Source organism: Peromyscus leucopus, chromosome 3 (genome assembly GCF_004664715.2).
Source record: "Peromyscus leucopus breed LL Stock chromosome 3, UCI_PerLeu_2.1, whole genome shotgun sequence".
NCBI lineage: Eukaryota > Metazoa > Chordata > Mammalia > Rodentia > Cricetidae > Peromyscus > Peromyscus leucopus.
In genome coordinates, this window is record NC_051065.1 from 111,723,110 (window position 1) to 111,750,135 (window position 27,026).

Below are 27,026 nucleotides of genomic sequence, written 5' to 3' on the forward strand. Positions count from 1 at the left end.
TACTTTCTACATTAGCATATTAATACTCATATAAATATATATATATGGGAGATCCCAGCACAATCAGGAAGACATATGTGTAATCCATCTTTAATCTTAACCTCAAATCTATTTGGTAAAAGTGTGCCTGTGGTTCCTTGTCAATCTTGTAGTGGCAGGAAGATGAACACTATGGAGTTCCACCAGATTCTTTTGCCAGGCTCTCTATAGGCACAGTTAACCGTGACACATACACTTCCTTTCTTTTCTACTATCAACTTGTTTTACTTTAAACCTTCTAGAACTGGTATCATCTCCTTTTACAAAGTCAACAATTTCCTCTCAAATCAACAAAATTCAACATCAGAAACTAGAGGAGCCCTTGCTTCTAAGACAACTACTCACTGCGTGTGAGTCTGTTCACTCACTCCCGGGATGAGCTGCTGCAGCCCTCCTCCCTGTCTTATGTGGGTTCCAGGGAATCAAACTCAGTAAATACTTTACTCACTGAGCTGTCTCCCCAGCCCCACAGGAGCTTCTTGATTAGTTCTCTGATTCTTATTTAGGTATAAGCGGGTCCACACAGAGAACCTCCACCGGTCTGACCACTGAAGACCATCGCAGGCACTCACAGGGAAATAATGGACACATGCACAGCAGTACTGTGCTCACTTCCTTCATCAGATCTGGTTTTCTTAATCCCTTTTCCATTCTCAATCCCTTCATCTAGTATGAATATCTTAAGAACCATCAAAAATAAAATTCAGGTTTTTAAACAGTTTATTTTCATTATTTAATTTTTATTTTCTTTTAAACTTGTTCTATTGTCCATTTTCTCCATTCTTGTAAACCAAGTACAGAACACACGGTTAATTTCCCAATAGCAAGAATTATCTTAAAAGCATAGTTTAGAATCTCCAACTATGAAATAATGACCAAATAAGTATTTTCTAAAAAATGAACCCAAAAGTAGGCGGCTAGGTTGTTCACTAAGTTCCTAACTCCATGAAGATCTGAAGGACATGCTGTCATTCAGCCATGCTACGTCTAAGCTGGTTAGGGACATGGAAGCCATCAGTGGCTCCCAGAGTGGCCTGAACACTAGTACATGGCCCCTGCATTGAAGAAATACAGAGGAAAATTAAAAGCAAAGACCAACTTAACTTGTTTTTGTTTCTCATTTTTTCAATCCCTAAAACAAAAATCATCCCTTCCTGGAAAAAAACTCTAGGAAACTATCCTTTACCCAGTCTGTCCTCAAGGTCACTAAGGGGGCTAGGGATCTCCTCCAGGCCTAGCAGGAAAAAAACTGGTCCTCACGGTTATAAGCACATTCAAATCCTCCTAGTGTCCAGAACTACACTGTCTTATATAGTTGTCACGGTGTCTGATCTCAGGCATGAGACTCCTGTGAAATGGGATGTGCCATAGTGTAAACTAGAAATAGGATTTGTGATGACTATGGTCCTATGGGTATGTCAGCTGTTAGAATTCTCACCCAGTGTGACATACAGGGCCCTGGGTCTGAGTTCTAGACTATATGAGCCAGGCACAATGATGCACACCTATAATCTTACCAGTCTGGAGGCAGAGACAGGAGAGAAGTTCAAGGCCATCCTCGGCAATAGGATTACTTTAAGGCCAGCCTGGGCTACATGAAACCCTATCTCAGAAAAGGAGAAGAGAAAAGAAAAGATCCTGATACTCATTAATATTAGTCTTATGATAAAATGTTGCTAGCTGGCTATATTAAATTTATTATCAAAGTTAATTTCACCTATCACTTTTTTCTTTTTAAAGACTATTAGGAATTTTATATATTCTATGTGGCTCTCATTTTATTAATACTGGATACTATAATCCAAATTACAATAAGAGAATCTTTATGCCACCACACAGAACTGTCACTGGAAAGAAGATAGCAGGACCTGATTCTTCTCCACCCACAGCTAGAGACACGGATGAGACTTTCCATCACTACAATGAGCAGGGCCCAGAAGACGGCAGTGGTGGGAGGGAAGCACAGCTCTGCTCTACAGCTAAGGACCAGGGGCACAGAAAGGAGAAGGACCTCGTAAGCAGTCAGAACTGGTAATGGGAGAGCAAAACAGTTGGAGCTTAAAACTATGTCCTTGGCCAGGCTCTGCCAGCACACAGCTGTGACGTCAGCACCTGGCTCTCAGTAGAAGGATCACAAGTTCAAGGCCAATGTGAATGACATTAAAAAAAAAAAAAAAAAACCCTGAAATTGCTGCCTGCCTTCCCCTTGTTCTCCTCCAACCACTCATCCCGGCTTTGAAGAGGCTCCTAGAAGGATGTCACTCTCATGCCTCATCTACAGCCCTATTTCTTCCCACCACTAAGCCACAGTTGATAGAAGAGGATGCAAAGGAAAACTTAAGAGAAATTCCCACAATGTGACCCCTATGTCCTGCTACCTCAAGAAAAAGGAATCAAGTTTTCCTGATTCAAGTGTTCTTTTGCTTTTTGCAATTCAGAGTTCCCACCCAGGTAGCGTAACCCGCAAAGGCACAGGAGTGGAAGCCCTGTCCCGTGCTCCCACTGATGGCCAACACTCATCCCCTGGACCAGCTTACTCAGTCTCTTGGCTGCCTCCAGAGCCTCCTTAGCAGTGCTGGCAACGAAGAACCTCTGAACACGCACTCCATGCTCTGACATGAGTTTCTTGCTCTGGTACTCCTGCAGGTTCAGCCATCTTCTGGGGGTTAAATGACCTGCCTATGGAGACAGGGGAGGACAGGAAATAAGAATGGGAAAAAGAACACTTGGTCTAGGTGGCCAGTCTTACAGATACTATCAATGAGCAATGAGCAACACTCAGCTTAAAGATATAAATCTAAGTAAATCCTCCACAACGCTTTTTAACCGAAAATATCAAAAACCAGTTATACACACACAAATAAATGTAGATGTTTAAAAAACATGGTAAAAGTATAACTGTTATTACCTGCACAAGATTGAGCAAATCACCTTTCTGTCATGTAGGGGAGGGGCTCATCAGGCCTCATCTAGCCCTGAGGACTAGGCATTTAATAGTTGTTTGGGGACAGAGAGACATTTTTTATAGGTGATAGTCACTGGGTAAGTTGGCCATGTTCCTCAAGTAACCCTGAATAAATTCACTGGGTCATAGTCTGTCTCTCTCTCTCTCTCTCTCTCTCTCTCTCTCTGGGGGGGGAATAGAGAGAGATGCATGGAAGTAGAAGAGGGACTGGCTGGGAAGTTGAAGGGGAGGGTCACTGGAAGGGGGAGGGAGGAAGGGAGGGTAACAAGTGGTAAAAGATCAAAATACATTATATACTTGAATAAAAAACTGTCATAATGCGATCCTTTAGGAAATTTTCATACCATTAATTATCAACCTAAAACAACTGTAATACATGTACATCTATATAAATACACCCATATAGTTTAAATGACACTTTCTCGTTTGGGCTGATAATGTTCCCTCTAAAAGCTAAAGACCATCTAACAAAACCCCTACACCAGGCATAAGAAGGCCTCTTTTGTGTTGTTAGTCAGGGTTAGTCAGGAGATTCTCAAACATTACAGGCTATTGCTATTGCCCTTGGTTGGCCCCAGAAGTGGAAGGTAGGTCTGTACTGCTGAAGACACCATGCATTTCAGATACAGAGACCTGTGGCTCCTGAGCTGGAACTAACCTGAAAGCTTGCTCCTGAAGGACTAGCTTTCAGGTACCACAAGGTACAATGCAAGCTTCCAAAGGAAGGAACCTACAGATCTCCCTGGCTATGATGCCATGCCTATGAACCACAACAGCAACCAACATGGCAGGGTAACTCTATGGGTGCAATAGTGACCTGCATACTTCGATAGTAGCCAACACTCCTCTAATTAGAATTAAGACTCACTCACCAAGAGGGAAATCGCCAACTCTCCAGGGCTAGTGAGACCACGGATCTTAGAGGACAATCTACAATCACCACTTTACTAACCAGCACAATCCCCAACTACATTCTAAATATTTACTTTTACACCCAGAGAGAAGTGTAGTCTTCATCCCTCATCAAGGAAACTTCTTTTTGCAAGGGGGCCGCTTCAGAAAACCACAACCAACCAAAGTGAGTTCTAGAGCCCAGTCCCAATGGATACATTTACAAAACAACTCCCTCACCTAAGGCTAGGGATCATTGCAGAAGACAGTAAGAGCCAGAGGATCAAGGAGTTGGCTACAACATTGTGTCTCTTGCAATGTCTCATTAATATGACAGCCTAAACAAGAAGTGAACAAGGATAACAACAGACATGCTAATGAGGACAGGAGAAAGCCCAAGAGACCTCAATGCTTCCCAAAGAACTACTGCCAATTAAGGAATGCTGAGCACTGGATAAACAGTCTGCCCAAATGGTCAGCCCTGAAGCTTTATATAAAAGTAACATTATACAGACTAAGCAGTGTAGTGGGTAGCTGTTCCAGCTTTGACCTGGAAGTACTACCCCCAGTGAGGTTTCTGGTAACTGTCACACCTACCTATGGCCTGCCCCTGAGGCAGGGCCTAGACGGGAGCCCTTAAGACCCGAGATCCGGGTGTGCCTGCTCTCTTGGTTCCTGGTGATTCTAGATGTTGGATGGTAGACCGAGCAGAGTTCTCCAGAAAACACCTCTCCCAGACCCTGTAACCTATCCCTTTACTTGTACGTAAAACCCCCTACCTAATAAACCTCCCTTTTAACTACATGGAGTTGCCTTAATACTTCTACCAATAAAGGCGGTTGTGTTTGGGAATATATATTCATATATGTATATAACAACAATTAATGGAAGAAGCAGCCATGAATTAGAAAGAGAGCAAGGAGATTTATGGAAGACTTTAGAGGGAGTGAGGAGGGGAGGAATGACATAATTATATTATAATCTCTAAATATATATATATATATATATATATATATATATATATATATATATATATAATTTGACTGTCATGGTGAAACTCTTAACAGATGCTATTTTTAAAAAAATGAAAAAGAAAAGAAAAAACACTTCAAAATGGTTTTTTAAAAAAAGTTCAATAGCTTAGGTATAGAAAGACATCTGTGCAAATTTCTGGTTTCAATATTGTTCTAGAATTGAATCAGATGTCAACATTAGAGGAAGTAGGCAGGAAAAGGCTGCATCGGACTGTTACTGGGTGTTTTGTCTTACTGTAGCATACTGTGAGCTAGTAATTATTTTCAGATCAGAAGTTATTTTGGAAAAACATTAAAGGTCCACCCATACAGCTATGCCTCCCCTCACTCAGCTGGCTCAAATAGTTTCGGAAAGCCCATAGCATTATCTTAATAGCTAATATATACTACTAATCACACTCAGGCGAAATATTTTTAACTCTATGAGGTTATGGAGCCACAGACTAATTCTTTTCTTTGATTTTCTTTTTAAATATTTTTTTAAATGTGAACGTATATGTGCTAGTAAGAGTTTCTGTGCACTACATGTGTGCAGGTGCATGTGGGAGCCAAAGGACATCAGATACGCTGGAACTGAAGTTACAGGTCTTTGTGAGTCACCTGATGTGGATTGGGAACTAAACTCAGGTCATCAGCTAGCATAGTGCATGCTCTTAATGGTTGAGCAATCTTCTCAGCTCCCTAAATCACTTCTTTTAGTTTTTATTATTTTTTTTTTAAGATTTATTTATTTATTATGTATACAGCATGTATGACTGCAGGCCAGAAGAGGGCACCAGATCTCATTACAGATGGTTGTGAGCCACCATGTGGTTGCTGGGAATTGAACTCAGGATCTCTGGAAGAGCAGTCAGTGCTCTTAACCTGTGAGCCTTTTAGTTTTTAATGGAGCCTAGATAGGTATTTTAAATAAGATCTCACTCATGCAGCAACACTAAGTAACAGTTACCTAAAAGAGTATTATTAGACTACTGTTCAGCTACAGTTGGATATTATATAATCCTGCTTTAAGATTCAGTGGAAGTAAGGGGTTTTTTTTCCAAAATACACCATCAATTTTTAATTTATGTCAAAAGAATATAAAGACAAGATGACATGCAGGTAAATTATTTTTGTATTTTATCCGATAATATTAACAGCATATCCTACCAAAACTATAAATCTCATTTTCAATGAAAAAAGGAATACATTTAGTTATGTTTACACCCATAAGTCATAATGTAAAGGAACTTATAAGAGATGACTGTCCATTAATGCCAGTTAAAAGTTTGATCATAGCTGGATTTCAAAGCTGGTGGAAAAATAACCTGATATTTGACCCCTATCAGCTCCTACCATGGTCTCCATGAATGTCCAAGGCAATGTCAGACTGACCACATTGCTGCGGGCCTAGGGGCTGTGCACAGAACCTTCAGTCACTTTCAGAAGCTCGGAAGTGTCCTTAACATGTCATCTCCTATAACCTCCAAACCAGGATGTCCTCAAGAGCTCTTTTGAACAGGGGATCCAACAAGGCTCACAGGTATGTCCAACCTGAGACCTGACCACATGTACCTCAGGACAGCTATGACTATGGTCCAACACATTTGTGGACCACAGTGCCTGTCACACCAGTGTCAAAAGGTTGGACACCCCTGCTAGACCCTTACAGATGAGCTTCTGCTCTAAGGCACTGTGTTCTAAACTTTTGGGCATTCTTAGGAGAATATCTTACTTGGTAGATAAAAAATACCAAAAAAAAAAAAAATCAGTGAGGTGACCAAGGGCATAAATCCTGCTATTTGCTCCCAATACAAAAATTGTTCTACTCTCAGAAAGTGACTAACTCTAAACTAGAAAAATAAAATTCATCCCTTAGGACTTGAAATAAACATAATTCATGTATACTTGTAAAATATTCAAGCTTTGACATGATCAAGCCTAAAAATCACTCCTCCCATCCATCTATATGTATTAATATATAATGTATATATTGCTTACAATGTTAATATTGAAATTGACTATAATTCCTCTTTAAAAATTAATAATACTTGGATAAAAACAACAGCGAGACAAACAATGCTCACATCATCTACTTTTTTAGTACTTAATCTTACTTCTGACTTTCTAAGTCTTAGGAGTATTAGTGACTTGAAAAACAAAAAATTTGATAAATGAACACTTTCAAGGGCTTAATAGTCTGTTGTAGTCCATGTAAAATTCCAAGAAAAAACACAAGTTTAAGGTATTTAGTAAAAGCCACCTAATGAAAGAAAACATCAAATGTTACACACATGTCATTATTAGGGACTGCTTTTAAAAGGCAAATGGGAAAAATCAATAGATTAGGCCTATGTTGACATACCAATTTAAAGCCATTAACCAAAGAAGAAAAAACTATAGTTTGAAAAGCACATTTGAGAGAAACTAAAAACAGCCACAGTGTGGTCACGGTCAATTCCTTTTCATTAGACTACTGGCCGTATTAATTTCAGATATGTTAATGCAATCTGCTGCAAACTAATTGCAATTGATCCAGAGACCAGCATCAAAGACATATAATACATATTGACTGCTCCTACATTGACCCAAATGAATGCCAGCTTAGAGTCACTTGCTCTTAAATTGAAAACCAAGACAGGGAGCAGACTCGCAAGACCTGTGCTCATGCCCAGTCTTATCACTTCACAAAGTAATCCTCTTACAGTAGTGCAGCTGACTGTGCTCAACCAAAACCTTAGAAGAGCGGGGTCCTGACTAGGTACAAACTTCATTAGGTCATCTCCACTTCTTAAGAATTCATGCTGGGTTAAGGAGATGGCTCAGTTGGCAAAACAGAGTTCAATCCCAGAGGTCACATAAAGCTAGGCATGGTAGCATGTGCTTATAATCCTAGAGCTAGGGAGGTAGAGATGGGTGGAAACCCAGGGTTGCTAGTCATCCAGCCTAGCCTAGTTGGGAAGTTCCAGACCAGTGAGAGCCTATCTAAAAAAACAAACAAAATAAAAAGGTGTATGGCACCTAAAGAACAACACCTGAGGTTGTCCTGTGGCCTACACACACACACACACACACACACACACACACACACACACACACACACCCCTACACATACATTCACCAACACACACATTACATACATATATGTGTGAATGTATGTAGATAAAGTCCATTAAAGAACCACTTAGTCCACTTCTGTATTTTTAAGGGGAATCAGAAGAAATTTGCTAAACAAGTGGATGATGAACAGTATGGTAAAAACACAACAGAAACTACTAGTTACTTATGATTTTTCTACTATTAATGAACACTGGTGCTGTTCTAGACATCTCACTATGTGCTCATGCAACCTAATGGCTGAAGCAGTCATGAAGTCAAGTATCATTCGCTCCATGTGTAGCTACCATTAGTGCAAACCCACAAATACACTCAAACTTCTTCCTTTGGCTGAAATTAGGCCAGTGTCACTAACTCCAGCCCGTAAGTCCATGAGTTCATATTATGTGTGAGGGAGCCAGGAAACAGTAGACCACCACCTCACCTTAGTTCTCCCCCGACCTCTTCCACAAGAGGAACAGCAGACTTCAAGATAGAAGACGATCTATCAGCCAGGAGAGTGAAAACAACACACCCCAGAGGTGGCTCACAACACACATGCAGTGAAAGCAAACCTCTGTGGACTTCAGCCACTGTGATTCTGGGGTTATTACTATCGCAGACTCTTGTGAAATATTACTTTAACTAGGTAAAGATGTGTTACATTTGTTTATGTTGCTGAATATTACTTTAACCATGTAAAGGAATGTTGCATTTGTTTGTGGTGCATTTGTTTACTTATGTAAAGATGTGCTACACTTGCTTCACCTTGCCTGCCTAAGGCACCTGACTGGTCTAATAAAAAGGTGAATGGCCAAGAGCTAGGCCATGGAGCCATAGACGGGGCTGGCCAGCAGAGAGAATTAAGCAGGAGGAGGAATCTACGCTCGAGAGAGAAGATAATGAGGATGAAAAAGAGGGAGATGCCCAGGGCTGGTCAGCCAGCCAGGGCCAGACAGACAGACAGACATGGAGGAAGCAGAACGGTAGGACATACAGAAGGAAAGGAAGGTAAAAAGCCCTGAGGCAAAACACAAATGAAGAGAAAAAGGTTTCCAAGTCGGGCAGTGTCTCCAGCAGAACTGACTCTCCTCGGAAGCTCTAGGATCCTCTGGCTACTCTTCGGTCCACCATCCTCCCCATCTCCCCCTGCCATGACTCATGCAGGTCTGGACTCTTTCCTCTCTAAGAATTCAATCTGCTCAGCCTCCCCAGGCCCTCTGCCTTCCGACAGTTTTAACAACCTTTAGAACTGAGTTAGTCCCTTGTGAACAACCAGTAAATGAGCGGATGGATTCTGCATTCTCCTGTGAGGCACTGCCTGACATGGAGCTTCTGGAGTAAAGGAGAAAAGTGTGGCACTGACACACGAAGAGAAGCATGGGCCTGTGCTGAGGAACTGTCCAGCACTATGCCTCCCATTTTGAGGCTCCTCTGAGATCCATCTTTCTCCTCTTTAATCAGAAACCTTGAGAAGGAGAGAAAGGGACTTGCCGAGGATCATATATAGAACCAGGGGTAGGATAAAATCTGGGCTAATTCCTACTTTCTGTCCCATTCCCCAACCAGCTGGGGTGAGCAGACACCCAGGTGCAGCTCCTTTGGGACCTTCACAAGGGCCTTCCCATTTTCCATCCCCTCCTGCCTTCCTTCGACAGAGCAAGCATGTCTAAGTCCAGAGGGAAAGAGAAAATACAACTGAAAGAAAAGTAACACATAAAGATCTCAGGGCCCATGGAAACATAGAGCAGAGGAGGAAGACGGGAAAATGAGAGGAAGGACAAAAAAAAAAAAAAAGAATGACTACGCAGGCAGAAATTCACAGGAAAACTCAAAGCACAAAATTAGACAGCTACACAGAAAAAAAATGACATGACCGAGAAATCACCGCCCTGTGGTTTCAAAATTAGAGGTGTAGAGACTACTGAAATAGCACCACTAGGAGAGAGGGGGGAGATTAATAAGGGGGAAAAACCATGCCAGTGATCCAGGAGCCCCCCAGAGGCAGAATCCGTGAGCTACAACCCCTCACTGAATGTGGCATCATCAGCTTGGCTTTGCCCAGAAGTCTGCACCACTCTGGAATACGGCAGAAGAGAATATTAGAAAGAGCCCACACCATAGTACAAAGCTAGAAAATTAGACATTCGACATACAGAAAAAGCCTCTCTGCCAGGAGGAGTGAAGATGTTATTGGGGGAGGGGCACAGGTAGATTTGTCATCGCTTAACTCATAGTGAGATGTGCTTTTTTGGACTCTGCCCATCCACACAAAGCATGGTGCAAAAACCTTCAAGACAGATGAACTAGTGGTACATGCCTAGAGTCCTAGCACCCAAGAGAAGCCAAGGCAGGAGGGCCTCAGGTCTAAAGTCAAGTTTGGCTACACAATGAGGTGTGTCTCTAAAACACATTTAATTGCATTTCTGAATCATTTAATTACATTTGTGAAAACTAAAACACCTAAATTCTCTCCCTGGCAAGTCTATTTTTTATGTCTATACTGATATAACATACACCTGAGATACACACACGAGACACTTCTGTGTATTGTTCTTCATAATAAAGGGGGGGGCACCAAATAGGAGAGTGGCTACAGAAGTAATAATATGGTCAAAAGGCAGCTGGTCCCGACTCGCAATGGCTTCACCTAGCACTCCATCAAATGTGTGATGGTGGGAGCATGAGCCCCAAAACTCTTCTAGTTTCCCCTTTCTGTACAGTATTCAACAAACTGAATGAGCTACTCAGTACACTGTTATGAAATGGGCTTTGCTACAGGCAGATCTGCCCAACTCTAAGATAGTAAGCATTCTAAGAGTGCTCACGGTGAGCTTCCCTAGGCTAGGGATCTTGGCTTATATGTGTTCATATGGGTACACGTGTGTGCATGCAGAGATCTCAGTGACATTGTTCAGGAGCAGTCCACCTCATTAGGCACTCCACTGGCCTAAAGCTCGCCCATAGCTTTAAGTTAGCTGACCGGGAGTCTGCTGTCACTACCTCCCCAGCACTGGACTCACAAGTGTGCACTGCCACACCCTTGTTTTTTCCATGGGTTCAAAAGATCAGACTTGGGTCCTCAGGCTAGTGTGGTAAGAGCCTTACCAGCTGAGCCGTCTTCCCAGCCCTGATTTTCACCTTATCATAGGTTTACTGGTATGAAATGCCACTACAAGAGAAGAAACACCTGTTCCAGAAGCACGTAAGCTATCTGTGACCACACAGGAGTCCCAGTATCCATATGTTCCTTGGCTTGTAACAAGTATGCCAACACTTTTAAAGAACATGCATGACACTCCAGAACTCTTTTTGTTGGTTACAGTGACCTGGAAGCCACAAATGGAGGTCAGAAAATAAAAGACTAAAAGCTATTTGGACTGAGTTACTCCATGGAAGAGCCTGCCCTTGGGTTACTGTGCCTAAAAGTCACACAAATGAGAAATAAATCTTTGATATATTAGCTACTGAGCATTTGCAAATAATCATTATAGGTACTCCTAGCCTATTATATCTGAACATACTAACACAGATTATTCTCTGTGGCACATTGCAAAGAAAAACCACCATAACTAAAGAAAACCAGCAATACAGAAAAATAGATTCTGACTAGCCAGGCAGACTCAAGGTGGTATGACCATAGACCAGAACAATAACGGCACTAGGATATTATTTTGATTTCAGACATGTACATACATGAAGCAGTGTTCTGTATATATAAATAAATATACAAGAAAAGGCCTATTGACAATCATCTGGCTGGGGTTCTTTTTTTCTATCCAGATGGAAATCATAAATAGGAAACCACAAATAGGCTTCTTCAGTGTTGATCCAGGTTGCTAAATGCCATGGCCCATTCATGAGCTGGGACAAACTCAGATGCTTATGGCTCTGGGTCCTGAGAACTAGAGGTGTATGGCTCCAAGCTTTAGATTCCAGAGAAACTAACAGCTCCAGGTGTTTGGGTCAGAGGCTTATTGCTCTGGGCCTTGACTTTCAGTGACCCTTCATCCAGCTACCAGAAAGGCAGAATGCACATCAGCAGCTGGCATCACCAGATGCAGACGATGGCCAGCATTACAGCTCTCAAGGCCTGGATGCTAAGACCCTCAGAACCTAACACCTGCTTGTATTAAGATCTCCAATCTTGAATATGAGGATCCGCAGCCCTTAGGGCTTGGCAGGTCCCTGGGGCTCTTCCAATGACTAGGACACTCACTCTCTCATGTCCTGAGACGCTTTCTTCTACAGTCTTGGCGCCACTGCCTTCCACCTTCTCCAGCGTCCTTTTGTGGTCTCAGCTGCCTCTGCTCCTCACAGTTCCTGCTCCCAGTTGCTTACTGGAATCCAGTTGTCTACTATGCATACCTTAGCTTCCCTATCACCAATTCAGCCTCCTCCACCCATAAAAAGTTCACAAGTAGGCAAAAAAAAGTGAAGCCTTTTATTAGCCCTGATGCTGCAACATCAGGAAGCAGTGTTGAGCTGAATCCAAAAGCGTGAGGAGCAGCCTGGTTTAGTCAACTAGGAGATGGCAAAGTGGGGTGTATTAGGTTCTTTTCTATTGCTGTAACAAAATACCATGATCAAGGCAACTTGGAAAAGAACGTGTTTAATTGAGCTTACAGTTTCAGAGGGTTAGAGTCCATGATCACATAGCAGAGCAAAGGCATGGCAGCAGGAACAACTGAGAGCTCACATCTCAGTCCACAAACAAGAGGCACAGAGACAGCACACTGAGAATGACAGTAATCTTTTGAAACCTCAAAGCCTATCCCCCCACCCCCACTCACCCCCACACACACCTCCTCCCCCCACCCCGTGACATACTTCTTTCAACAAGGCCTCACCTGCTAATCCTTCCCAAAAAGTTCCACCAAATAGGGACCAAGTATTCAAATATATGAGCCTATGGGGGTTATTCTCATTCAAACAACCAGAGTGGAGTATGAAAATGTAGTAACTGTAGTAAACAAATCACAGCACAACTTCTAATTCATCAAGACCAATCACAGCCAAGGACTCTTCTTCCATCTCTCAATCACAAGCTTTTCCACTGAGTCCTTAGAGCAACAGTTGTCAACATGTAGGTCATGACCCCTAAGGGGGTTGATGACCCTTTCACAAAAGTCACATATATCAGATATTTACATTACAACTCATAACAGTAGCAAAATTACAATTATGAAATAGCAATGAAAATAATTTTAAGGTTGGGGGTTGCCACAACATGAGGAACTGTGTTAAAGGGTCTCAGTGTTAGGGTGGTTGAGAACCACTGCTCTAGAGAGAATGTCTAGTCTCCTTCCGACCTGTGTGGTGCAACCATAGTTATGGCTCTCTACAGTAGTTACCTATGGGGGTCACCTCAAATTCACCAAGGCTGTTTTGGCCTGGAATGGGGGTTTCCTGAACTGCTGGAGGCTGTAACTAGAACGTGGTCTCTTGTTCATGCCTTCAGTAGCCATGGTTACAGTGTCCCTTGTAGCTGGAGTGTGTCTGTCTCTGGGTAGTTCCTTGCTCCAGGTTGCCAGGCATAAGGGAGAGTGTCAAACGGCCCCATTCCCAACAGCTTCATTCATTCATAAAAAAACATCAAAGGGCACTTGCAGAAAAGGACTCAACATTTTATAGTTCTCAACAGTACTTAATGCTTGCCCCAGTCTCCTAGGAAGGGTTGGGTCCAAGCTAATAACACCAGGAAACTAAGGGAGGGAAAACCAGGAAAATGGTGGCGACAAAGTTTTAAGATCATCTACGCTTTAAGTGTTTTAAGGAATGCATTCATTTACTTTTGGGGCAATGAAAATCAATCTACTTTAACAAGAAGCATGGGAGGGGGCAATCAAATCCCGGCATTGACTCAACTAAGTTGGGTCTAACTTGCTGGGAAAATAAAGAGCTTGAGTCCTTTAAATGTAACAGAATTCTTTACACTCGGGATGAAATGGAGGTAGGAAGCTGCATTTCTCTCTTCCCTGCACATAAGCTCCTGCTGTTAGATATGAAGAGGCTCTTAAACCTCATTTCCAGCTCTCAACAGCATCGACAGCAGTGGAATGGCAACAAGGAATTAGCTGTAGACTCCAGGAAAATATATTTGCCTCTTGTTACCGGCCCAGTGACGAAGGCAGATGCTCAGTGGGCTGTGGCAGGCCAAAAGTTATTGTCGGTGATATTTCAGTTGTGCCAGTGTTGTTCTGGATGCAAATGAGTCCTCATAAATCTACCTTGGTCACATTACTTCGGACATACTGAGCTCAAATAAATGTGTTGGTGTCAATGAAAAGACAGATATAACGCAATGTGTCTCAATATGAGTGTCATAAAATAAAAGGCTGGCTTGCTTCAAACAGGCTCTGATGAAACAGCCTCTTTAACTGCACCACCTCATAAAGAGATTGAGTGGAATCCTAATTGTAAGAGGAGTAAGAAGCAGACGTTTCCATGTGGGCTTGACATGACAATGGAGACGGGCCACCTCCTGCAGCCTGAGAACATGTCAGATGAGTGGGAAAGCGGGCTGACAATGAGCAGGACAAGCGTGTGCAAAGGAGCGGAGTGGGATGGAGACGACAGTGGGAAGTTCCAGGTCTTCATTTGGAGTGACTTTTGAAAATAAGTCAGCCTCTGGCCACTCTCCAGTTAGGCTGTCCCTACTTTGCATGCTGTAAGGAAATTAATTAGCCAGCTAATTAGCCCCCTGTGGCTAAGTTCTTAAACTCTAAACAGAGTTGAGGGATCTTCCTGGACCTTATCAATGAGAAGACGGCCGTCATTCCTCGTTTATAGATAAGATAAAGGAGATTAACAAGCGCAAACTCATGGCTTGTTGTTGATTAAATGGGTTAATATATGCAAGTCAATCAGAACAATGCTCAAGATAAGTGCTCAGAAGTGTTAGCTGTTATTATTTAATGCAAAACATAATGGAGGAGAAGTATAACACAGAGACACCCTGGCAGTCACTGGAATAACATCGTAGGTGATCACATAAAGGACAGGAAAGGACCTTACACTGCTGCTTACTTTAAAGGCATTTGGGAAGGTATTTTTAAACTCTAATTGTGGAATCCTTGTGCCTGACTCACTCACTCACAGGAAAAAGGCAGTAATTTATAACGGGAAGAATCAAAAGTCTCTTTTGGTAAGCATCTTTCAAGGAACTGAGGAAACTCATGGTGTACTCCACTTGAGAAAGGATTTTCTCATCTCACAGACAAAGAACACTGAAAGTCAGAGGCTAAATTGACCTATCAGGGTCACTCTGATGGTTAATAGTCAAGATTTCAATCCAAGCCCCTATCTAAAAATCTTTTGGCCTTTTATCATAACAGTGGGTAAGCATACAGAAAAAAAAAGTGTGCATATTAGTATGTATATATGTGTGCGTGCGTATGCCCACATGCATGTGTACATGTGTGTTCGTGTGTGTGTTCGTGTGTGTGTTCGTGTGTGTGTGTGTGTGTGTGTGTGTGTGTGTGGGTGTGGGTGTGTAATATACATAAATCAATTAGTCAATACCAATAACACTGAAGAAATGTCTGTGAATTCCATAGCAATAAAAAAAGAGCCAGCATTAGGGCTGGAGAGATGCTCAGTACTGAAGACTGCTTACTGCTCTTGCAGAGGACCTAGGTTTGGCTCCAGCACCTACATCATAGCTCACAACAACCTCTAACTCTAGTTGGACTCAAGCCTCTTTGGCTTCTTCAGGCATCTGATGCACGTGGTATCCAAAATAAGTTTACACAGGCATACATACACATAAACTATGAGAAAATAATAAATTCTTAAAAGATAGCATTACCACTCTATCCCTCAATAGTTACAGAAAGAACATAAAGAACAGTAATTTACACTAGAAAGACCTAACAATATTGCTTTCCATCTTAAGAGTATGGACTATAGAAATGCTGGCAGATCAGAAACAATACCCATGATGCTGTGGGACCTGAGAAACCAGCACTGATGGGATGGGAAACTTAATAAGAACAGATGTGCTTCACAATTCCCTGACCCAGAGAACACACACTTGAGTTTCTCTTCACAGAAAAGTAGCTGAGGGTCAGACTCAGAGCCTCAGGCCAGCCTTGCTTCACTTACTATGCAGAAGCATCTCTGACACATCAAGCCTGTAGGCCTGAGGCCCAGCAGTACGGTGGACAGTGTCTATAATCTGTCCTACCAGAAAAGGATTGAGAGTTGAACTTTGAGGCCACTCAGAAGCTTGGTGACGGCAGATTCCTATCTCTAACTCATTTTTCTTGAGGTTCCTTAACAAAGTCTTAGTTTTTGTTTTCTCTGTTTTTGTTTGTTTGTTTGTTTTTTGCTTTGGTGTTTGTTTCATTGTTTGAGACAAAGTCAAATGCATTCCTGGAATTCCCTATGTAGCCAAGGCTGACCTCCAACTTCCAAAGAAGCACCCAGATTAGAGGACTACACAACCCCACCACCTGGAGCTTCCTGTATATAGATGATTTCTATCTACAGCACTCCACTAACTGAGCCACATCCCTGGCCCGTGTTACATCTTCAAACAAAATCGAATATTTGTGGACATCTGATTACCATGAAGTTCCAGAAGCTTCTACATCCACTTCAACATTACTTCATTTAATTCACCTAGCAAGGACTGTCAGAAATCCATTCCACAGGAGAGCAAATGAAGGCTTGGAGAGTCGAAAAGCTCAAGCAGGATAAGGACGCTGCTTAGATGAGCATACTTCAAACCCAAGTGTCTGACTGTCGAGCCTTTGACCGTCAGCTGAGACGTAACAGGTGACAACACAAGTGGTTCCTGAGCCACGAAGCCAACTGGGGCAAGGGGAGGAGAGGCGGAGGGGAGGCAGAACGCTTTGCCTGCAGGAGGCAAGGTCTGTGATGAACACATGGTTCAGAGGGAAAACTTGCAGCCGCGGTGCAAAGGGTTTGCTGGATGGGTCTCAACAAGTCGAAAGAATTAAGATGCTCAAAGACACTGCCTCTTGCTTTTTATCTTGGGTTCAGCAGAAAGCAGCACATTTTTTTACGCAGCAGAGAATTGTGAAACTCTTTGCAGAAAGGACAAATGCCCAAAGGAGAGTTCCCTCCCTAACTCCGCACAGCTCCTCTGCCGACAGCAAAGAGCGGAGGGAAACATGCAGCCTTGATAAACATTAGCATATTAGCACAACAGCAGAAACAAATGTGCAGAAGGCTCTAAAAGTCCTGAGCGGCATCCTTTCCAAATACCTGCCTGTCCCCAGTCAGGGAATGGGCAGCTGATCCTGCCTGCCGCAGAAGAAAAACACCTTCATTTTGCATTGTGAGCAAAAGCAGGCAAGTCTGATTTGTAGATAAACAAATTAAAGCAGCATGAGCACATCCTGGCACTGGACTCTGCTATGCTTTCAATGTCCACAGCAAAACTCATGTTGAAGCCTAATCCTCATTGTGAAGCATTAAGAGGCAAGACCTTTAAGAAGTGATTAATTACTAAACGGATTAACCTGTTTGTAGATTAGTAGACTAAAGGCTTATCTCAAGTAGGCCTGCTATAAAGCCAGTTTGGCCCTGTCTCTTGGATGTACTCCCCACCACATGGAACCCAGCAAGAAGGCTCTCAACAAGAAGATGCAGGCCCTGGCCTTGAACTTTCTAGCCTCTCAAACAGTAGGAAATAAATGTGATTTCTTCATAAATTACCTATGATATGATATCCCATTATAGCAACAGAAGACAAAACCCTTTCAAGGAAACCTCCAGAAGCTGTGGGTGTTCATGTACACAAGTTTCCACCGAGTACCTAGAATGCGGTGGCTGTGTCAGTAAACAGACAAGTTCTCTGCTATCACAGTCACTGTCCCAGGAGTGGAGACCAGGGCAAGGAGGGGACACACAAATGGTGAATGTAATCAGCTAGAGTGGGAAGTGCTATCGAGGAAATAAAGCGTGCATGCGTGCATGATGGGCTATATGCGCCAATACAGACTGTCACTGAATCCTAGAAAATGACATCTGTGCAGAGACCTGAGGCTAGACAAGGGACAGATATGTGAACAAACTCCAAGAAGCATGGGAGGCTGCCAGGCCTCAGTGTTCCAAGGCTCTGAGGAGAGAAAAGGCTAGGAGAGAAACTAGCTAAGGATGCTGAGAAATGGGCAAGATGAGAAAGGGCCAGACCATGCAAGTGAATCTAGGCTGCTGCTGTAGCTTACGTTTAATTTAAGCCAAGAGTGAAGCAGGGTAATAAGATCAAAGCCATAGGCTGGGCATGGTGGCCCTCATCTTTAATCTCAGCACAGGGCACTTCAGAGGCAGAGGAATAGGCATGTGAATCTTTGAGAGACAAGGTCAGCATTCAGTGAGACCCTGACTCAAAAAAATAAATAATAAACAATCAAAACCAGAGTTTAGAAAAGTCACTCCGTCTTCTACATAGAAAATAAAACCAGTTAAGTGAGTGCTGCAACACACAAACCAGGGTCAGCAAATATACAACCAAGGGCCAGAGCATAAAAAGAGTAGATGTTCTCTGCAGTAACTATCCAACCCTGCCTCTGCAGGTCAAAGTAGCCACAGGTTACTAGATAGATGAATGGACATGTTCTGATAAAGCTTTATTTACAAATAGCAGGGATAATTGCTCTCTCAGCTACACTGCAAAGTATGGTGAAGACAGAGACCGAGATGCAGTACGCTGGAGGAGCAAATGCTTGCAAAGTGATCAGACGGACTGACGAATGGACGGGCAGATGCTTGAAGAGGAAGGAAACCTAAAATGAGACATGCACCTTGTAATGTTACTGCAAATGAATGTGGTGAATTTAAGAATTTTCCAGCCATTTTAAAAAGATTTCTTTAGAAACAAAACCTAGAGTTTTGCTCAAACTAGCCTTTGTAGTCCACTTAATTATTGACATCCTTGTATAGCATTCCACATCAGAGCTGCCTGGTCTTTGATCTTGCAACTTTCTTCCATTATTTAATATTAATTAATCCTTGTGGGTGATGGTGAACTACGTGCTGTGGCCCCAGCCTGCAATAATAGATGGCCTGAGCTTCTCCCCAGGGAAAAAGCATGGCCCTGGTGACAATTTGTAAAAATAACCAAAAAGAAATGAGTAAGGATCGAAGTCAGGTGGTGACACAAGCTTGTAGTCCATCACTTGGGCAGTGTGGGAAGAGATCAGGAGTTCAAGGCCACCTTCCGCTGCATAGCAGGTTGGAGGAAAGCTGATGTTATCATCTAATATAAATAAATAAATATCTAATCTAATATAAATAAATAAATAAATAACAGAAAGAAAGCTAAATATGAGATAGTATATGCACAGGAATACTGAAAATGTTTCAAGTTAATGACACAGCACTTGAAATACATTGGTGCAGGCAGGTATTTTTCCAAAGCAAAACAGAAAAATAAGCAACCAGGAGAGTGAAAGCCATATACAACACTTACATACACTTGGACATGAAAGATACAGGAAAGCTTCTTATGGAAACATCTATGCTGATGTATCAAAGGCTTCTGGAAGGGGAAGGTTTAGGGCAGTGATGGCTACCAGGAGAGGCTGCATGGGTTCTGAGACAAGTCACCCAGACACTACATCATTATGTTATATTTTATGCTCTTAATTGTACAGCGATCCAAACCTAAACTACTGCACATACAGGTGACTATGGTATTATTCTCTATTTTCTCCATCTTTCTAAATAAAAATATCTACATGCTTAATGTAATAACCACATTTGATTCCATGAAGACCTGATTCATTAATCAAAGAGAAAGAAAGCTAAGAAAAGGTAATTTTTCTAATTACCTCTAATAAGACTAATAATTTTTCCAATTATATTTCCCATTGATTTTTTTCTTTCCTTCTTTTAGTTTTTAATTACTTTTGAAAGACTACCAAGATCTGGAAGAAATCTCAGATCACAGTATGCCCACAGTTCATGTTATAAATGAGGAACTGAGGCATAAAGGTGGCACACACCTCTTTCAAGCTGATACCTCCTCAGCAAGCCAGTGCAAGCATCCAGCCCTGGGCCTGGCCACTGCGCTTGCATCGATGCTACATCTTTATGGAACAGGTAAGCCAACACAGAGGGAAGGATCACAACAGCCACGTCGTCTTGACTATTAACTTGATGGAACTTAGACCATCAGGGAAACAAACCTCTGGCATTTCTGGGACAGGATTCCTAACTTGAGTTAACTGAAGTGGGAAGACAAATCCTAAACACGGGCCACATCATTCTATGACCTAGAGTCCCAGACTGGATAAAAATGAGAAAGCTAGCTTCACAGCTGCCTCATAACTGAGGATGCAAGGTAACCAGCCACTTCACCTTTCTCCCACCATGCCCTCCCACCAGGATGGACTGCATCCCTCACAATGGGAGTCAAAAAAGACCTCTTCTTTCTCAAGGCACCAGGTATTCTGTCACAATGAGACATGCTGTGACCTGCTGCTTAAAATTTGACTTTCTGCTCATATAGGGTATGAATGAATAACTCTAGAAGTAATTTCCTGAAAATCGGGATACGGCTTCATTATAGATTTTATAAAGTGTGTGTATGTAAGTGGGTGTGGATGGGTGTCTGTGTGTCCATTCACATTACTTCTGGCACTCCCTGAAGCTGAGTCTCTGGTGGCAAAGGGAGGTTTGGCTTTCAAAAGTCATAACCATGTGAAATGGTCACGGGAAACCAAGTCAGTATATTATAGTAACACAATAGCCATGGTGGCTTCCTCCCAAGTCCCAAGAGGAGGAGTACATTTTTATTCTTGGTCCATTGACTTCTCAGCTAACCACACCAGTTTTATACATTTACACATGACATCAGAGTAGATCATAGCTAATATTCATAAAGGAAAAAATACTGTAACATTTTATTCCAACTGCCCTGCCCAAACACATCCACTCTGACACTAAGTAAAGCAGATGTGCTAGTTCAAAACAACTCTCAAGCTGCCTCAGAGAGGGAAGAAATCACATATCCGTAGCACCACAGAACCTGATACATGGCTGCCATCACCACGGCACTGGTTGAGACTGTGATCTCCAGACCACACAGGTCCTTCAGAGTCCAGCTCCTTTACTCTATCACTCTCACTTCCCAATTTTGAAGCTTCCCTAAGTGACACCCACAGCCCATCGTCCGCTCCAATAAATTCTGTTAGAAGCTTACAAGGTGCAGACTTTATTTCAGTCAACTCACTCCTGCTCCTTCCAATAATCTAATAGTGCTTAACAGTTTAGGGGACGTTTGAGTTTAATGGGATTTACCTGATAGCAATAGACTTCTCGTGGCTTCTTTATAGCCCCAGTTTTGAGCAACCTGGCTAACTCAATCTCACCGCTCACTGTCAGACTGGAAGCTGAAGCAATGACTTGGAGGGGAGTAAGTGAGCGAGCAACCTTTGCTGGAGAAATTCCTGACATCACCTTTCTGACACTGTGAACATTCTCTCTGGAGAATACTAATCGGTGTCAGAGAGGTCTGCAGTCCACTCTGTGTTGAGAAAGACATTTTGTTTTTTTGTTTCTTTTTTTGTTTTTTATTTATTTTTCCTTGGTCTGTGCCTTGTTTTTTTTTTTTTTTAATTTTATAATTAATTTAATTTTACATATCAGCCACAGATTCCCGTCCTCCCACCTCCCATCCCCCAGCCTTTCCTCCCAATTCACCCCCATTCCCACCTCCTCCAAGGCAAGGTCTCCCCTGGGGATTCAGCTCAGCCTGTTAGATTCAGTTGAGGCAGGTCCAGTCCCTCCCTCCCTTCACCTAGGCTGAGCAAAATGTCTTAGCATAGGCCCTAGGTTCCAAAAAGCCAGCTCATGCACTAAGGACAAGTCCCAGTCCCACTGTCTGGGGGCCTCCTAAATAGTTCAAGCTAATCGACTGTCTCACTTATCCAGATGGCCTGATCCAGTTCCATGGGGGCTCCTCAGCTATTGGTTCATAGTCCATGTGTTTCCACTACTTTGGCTATTTGTCCCTGTGCTTTTCCCAATCATGGTCTCAATATCTCTTGCTCATATAATCCCTCCTCTCTCTCACCGATTGGACTCCTGGAGCTCAACCTGGGGCCTGGCCGTGGATCTCTGAGAGGGAGAACAATGAAAGAGATACAATGATAAATGAAGACCCCATGGGAATAGGAAGAAGCAAAGTGCTAGAAAGGTCCCCAGAAATCCACAAAGATACCTCCACAATAGACTACTGGCAATGGTCGAGAGAAAGCCTGAAATGACCTACTCTGGTGATCAGATGTCCGAATACCCTAACTGTCGTGATAGAACTCTCATCCAATGACTGAGAGAAAGACATTTTTTGTAAAGACATTTTGCTGTCGTTGATGAACGCAACACTAATGCAATAGAAAATGAGCTTTTGAGTTTAAGAATTTTTCCTTAAGCAAAATTACAACCTGTAGGACTGAATTCCATTGCATTCATTCCCCAACACACTCCATATAAAACTTCTTAGCTATGCAAGAAAACCACATGCTAAGACTGACAATCCCCATAAACCATCTCTTCTTGTAAACTGATTTGGTTTCCTTAGCTGAAAAGGGGGAAAGAATTGCCTCAATCATGTGTGCATGTATGTGTGTGTGTGTGTGTTGCACACATGTGAGGAGGTGTGTGCTAAGTGTACGTGCAAAAGCCAGAGAAGAATTTCTGGGATCTTCCCCTAGTATAGGCCACCTGATTCTCTTGCAGCTGTGTTCTCTCACTGAACCTGGGCTTGCTCTTCAGCTAGACCAGAGGCCAGGAAACCCCAGCAACCCTCCACACACAGCGCTGCAGTTCTGGCTATGACTTTTTACATGGGTACAGGGAATCAAACTCAAGTCTGTGCAAAAGCACTCTCCCTCACTGAGCCATGTCCCTGGAACTTCCTTGCCTTCATCTGAATGTGTAACCACAGAAAGTAAATTCAAAGGAAGCTTTCAGAAAACTGGGAAATGTGTTCTGCAGTGCAGAATGCATGCCACGAACTATCCTCCAGGAAATTATGAAAAGAAATACTGCCCTTCATCTGAAAGGGTCAAGATGGATGCCTCAACGTTGCAGAGGAACCTTGAGTGACTGTCCAGGCAGCCAAATGTGTTGCCATTTCTATAATTTTGGAAGTTGTTTGCTCTGCACTTCCTGTTTACTCAAGTAAGATTTTATCCTTTGGGGGGCTCTGATGGGGATGGGACTTAAGACTAGACAGTTACACAGTTTTCCTTGGAACCAAATTAAAAAAAAAAAAACTTACATAAAAGATAAAAAGGTTGAAAAACATAAAAGTTTAATTGCTTATCTAAGAAGATGTTTTAAGGTCTAAAAGATATTTTTAGGATGGTAATACAAGTTATGATAAAAAGTAGTTTAGGCATAAAATTTTAGATCAAGATAGGATAACAGAATATGCCAAATATAAATGGACTGGACAGTGTAAATGTAATTCTAACTTGATAACTGTTCTTATTGCATATAGTTTTACTATGTTACAGTTAGACCTTTCCTTTTCAATTAAACAAAAAAGAGAAAATGTTAAGGAATATTTGATTACACTGTAAAGATGTGTCTCTGCCTAAAGCACCTTCTGATTGGTTTAATAAAGAGCTAAATGGCCAATAGCTAGACAGGAGAGAATACGCAGGACTTCCAGTAGAAGACAAAGAATCTGGGTGGAAGAATCCAGGTACGAGATTTTGCCAACAGACTGGAGCAAGTCAGATGTGCTGTACTAAGAAGAGGTAACTGAGCCATGTGGCAAAACGTAGACTAAAAAATAAAGATTAATTAAGTTGGACGAGCTAAAAGAGCTGGTTGAGAAAAAGCCTAAGCTAAGGCCAAGCTTTCATAATTAATAATTAAGTCTTAGTCTTCAGGTCATTATTTGCGGGCTGGTGGTCCAAATACAGTCTGAGAAGTACACTTGCTACAATCAGCCACCCATCACGGTGGCTGGTATACACTATGGCTCTACTCACTCTGCACCTTCCCAAGAGAAAGATCAGTGAACAAGAGAGAACTCATGTATTAGTTACTTTCCTCATTGACACAGCCAAGTATCTGAAAAGACAACTTAAAAACAGCTTATGTGGCTCACAGGTTGAAAGGGTATTGTCCATCATGGCAGAGTTCCTGGAAGTGGAAGCATGTGGCTGGGGTCAGAACACAGATGAGGGGACACAGGTATTCAGGTCAGTTTCTCCATTCTCCCTTTTTATTGAATCCAAGCCCCTTGCTTATGGCTCCACCTACACTCAGATAGGTCTTCCCTCCTCAGCTAAACCTCTCTAAAAATGTCCTCAAAGACATACATACAGGTGCCTGTTAGGTGACTTTAAGTGTAGTCAACTTGACAGTGTGGTAACCACTGGACCCAGCACTATACAAAAGAAAACAGACAGAACCCACCTCAAAATCAGATAAAGCACTGATCTCTTCTATTAAAGTATAACATGCCAGAGATATGAAAGCTTGCAAACCCAACCAAAAAATTAACAAGAAGTCTGAAATATTTAATTGACTGTTGGAAGAAGACTATGGAGAAATGAGTATGACCAAAAACAAACAAACTAACTAACAAACAAACAAAACCAACATTTAGTGAGTCATAAAATGGAAAAGAAAGATTTATGGCCAAATATTTGGAAAACAATGTAGTTTTGCAAAGTACAATCTTACTCTCCTCACTCAGAGATTCTCAATATATTGTCTTATTAAAGGTTCTAAGGGGTCCAATCATTAAATAAAGAAAAAGAAAATGTGGTGGCTGAAAAGATGACTCGGTGGGGAAATGTGCTCCCTCTGCATGCATGAGAACCTGAGTTTAAGACCTCAGCACACACATAAAAAACCAAGCATGGTTATGTGTGCCTATAACCCCAGCATTCGGGAGGGAGACCTGTGGATCCCGAGAGCTCTAGGTCAACCAACCTACCAGAAACTGTGAGCTTCAAGCTACATCAGAAACCCTGTTTTGTGGCAGTAAGACACATCACAGAGAAGACATCCTACATGCTGCTCTGGTCTCCGCCTGTGCCCTCAGAGGTACATGCACCCACATGTATCCAACACACACACACACACACACACACACACACACACACACACACACACACACGGAAAGAAAAGGTCCATCTGCTGTGGAACAATCTTTGTAAATATGTATTGCTCTCACTGCTAATAAAAAGCTGACTGGCCAATGGCTAGGCAGGATTTTGGGGGCAGAGAGAATGCTGGGAAGAAGGGTGGAGCCAGAGGATTCAGTCAGAAGGAAGCACAACATGCAAGAGAGGTAAAAGCCACAAGTCTCAGGGCAGCACATAAATAGAAATGGGTTAAGTTGTAAGAGCTAGTTAGTAATAAGCCTGAGCTATTGGTCAAACATTTAAAATAATAAGTCTCTGGGTGGTTACTTGGGCGCAGCTGCTAGAACACAGAAAAACTGTGACTATACCCATCTGATGATATTCAGTTATCTCCAATCTAATTCTTACTTGGCATCTACTTTGAACACTATGGAACTAGACCCTTCTTTGGGAAATGCCATTCTCTGCAAAAATGCAAGTACACACACAGAGGGAACTGGTGAACTCTTGAATAAAAGGGCTTTTGTGTATCCATGTCTCACGATTTTCTTCTCATCCGATCATGCTTTCTGGGATATGGTGCAGTAGAACACTGGAAGACTGAAGATGGCCCAAACTCAGGCCTTGCCAGTGATGCCAATGAAAGGACATCTCAATTCTAGGTGCTCAGTGCCCAGTGGGAAATTACTTTCTCCTCTGTCACTCGACTTCACATAGTGCCTGCCAACATGGGGCACCACATGGAGGCTAAGAAGCTGGTGACGGAGCCAGCATCCATGGAGCCACAGCTCTGAAGGACCCCACTTCAAGTCCCTGAGTTCTTGAAGAAGCTCACCTGCTTCCCTCACTCCAGGAACAGCAGCTGCTTTCTCAAGTCACAGCCTGTTTCAGAATCCTATCACTTTGGTTCTCTTTCACCTACGTACTTTGATCTATTCTTCATGGTAAGTTTTCCCTGGGGCAATAACTCATATGGCTTCTATATTTCTAACTGGGCTCAAACGATAAAAATAGGAATGGAGAGGAAAGCACAGTCATAGTTAAATCTATAGGTTCTTTCCATCTCATACATTTTTTACTTGTAACTACACTTTAATATTTATGGAGTTTAGAACACCAGCTGTTTTGGGCAAATATACTTGTTTTGTTCGTTGCCCAGGACTCAGCAGCTGCAGCCCTGACCACACACACAGCAATGCTCAGTTTTACTCAGTGAAGGCATGTGTGAAGGGATAGATAAAGGTAGAATAGCACCCAAATTTCCTCAATGCTGTAACAAAACGTCTGACAAACAAAAGGATGAAGGGTCCATTCTGCTGTTTCTGAGGCATTAGTCTAGTGTCAAAGGGAGGGTGTGGAACAGCAAACATGGCCAGTCACATCATCGGTCAGGAAGCAGACAGACCATGGGACCATGGGTTTGAGAGGAGAAGAATTCACTTACTGCTGCCTGGCTCTCCCCACATCCCACCACATTCCATCCTGGAGCCATGGGATAGGGCTTTCCACATTCACAGTCTTCTCCCCTTAGCTAATTAATACTTTCTGGGAAGGCTCTCACAGACACATGCAGAGGCATGCTCCACAATCTCCTAGGTTGCTCCACAATCTCCTAGGTTCTTCCAAATCCAATCAAATTGAGGATCAAGATTAGCCCTTACAGTATATAACTTAAGTGGGAGTAAATTAGATGGCGGACCAGAGGGACCTGGCATGTTAAACAGTCACAGAGAGCCACCACACTCCCACCAGAGAGAAAGGAGCCTAGCTGACAGGGCTTTTTGGTATGTAGCTATGTAAAATGTGGAGGAAGGGTATCTTGCCACATAAAGAACCTTCTCAGAGGGGCTGGATGGGGAGCCACAACCACTGAGCAGCCCTGAGATTTGCTGTTGAGGATTTGCTACACCTTCATAATCCCCTGGAAACCTTCTG

The 27,026-nt window shown here is 42.5% G+C and overlaps 1 protein-coding gene across 1 annotated transcript in view; it reads right to left on the bottom strand.

Annotated features, from left to right (window-relative positions):
* Suclg2 (succinate-CoA ligase GDP-forming subunit beta) overlaps positions 1-27,026 on the bottom strand; it is a 267,562-nt gene that overhangs the window by 197,511 nt on the left and 43,025 nt on the right. The window contains exon 2 of the mRNA XM_028855400.2: positions 2,577-2,718. Within this exon, the coding sequence (XP_028711233.1) occupies positions 2,577-2,718 (142 nt within the window). The remainder of the gene's footprint in view (positions 1-2,576; positions 2,719-27,026) is intronic.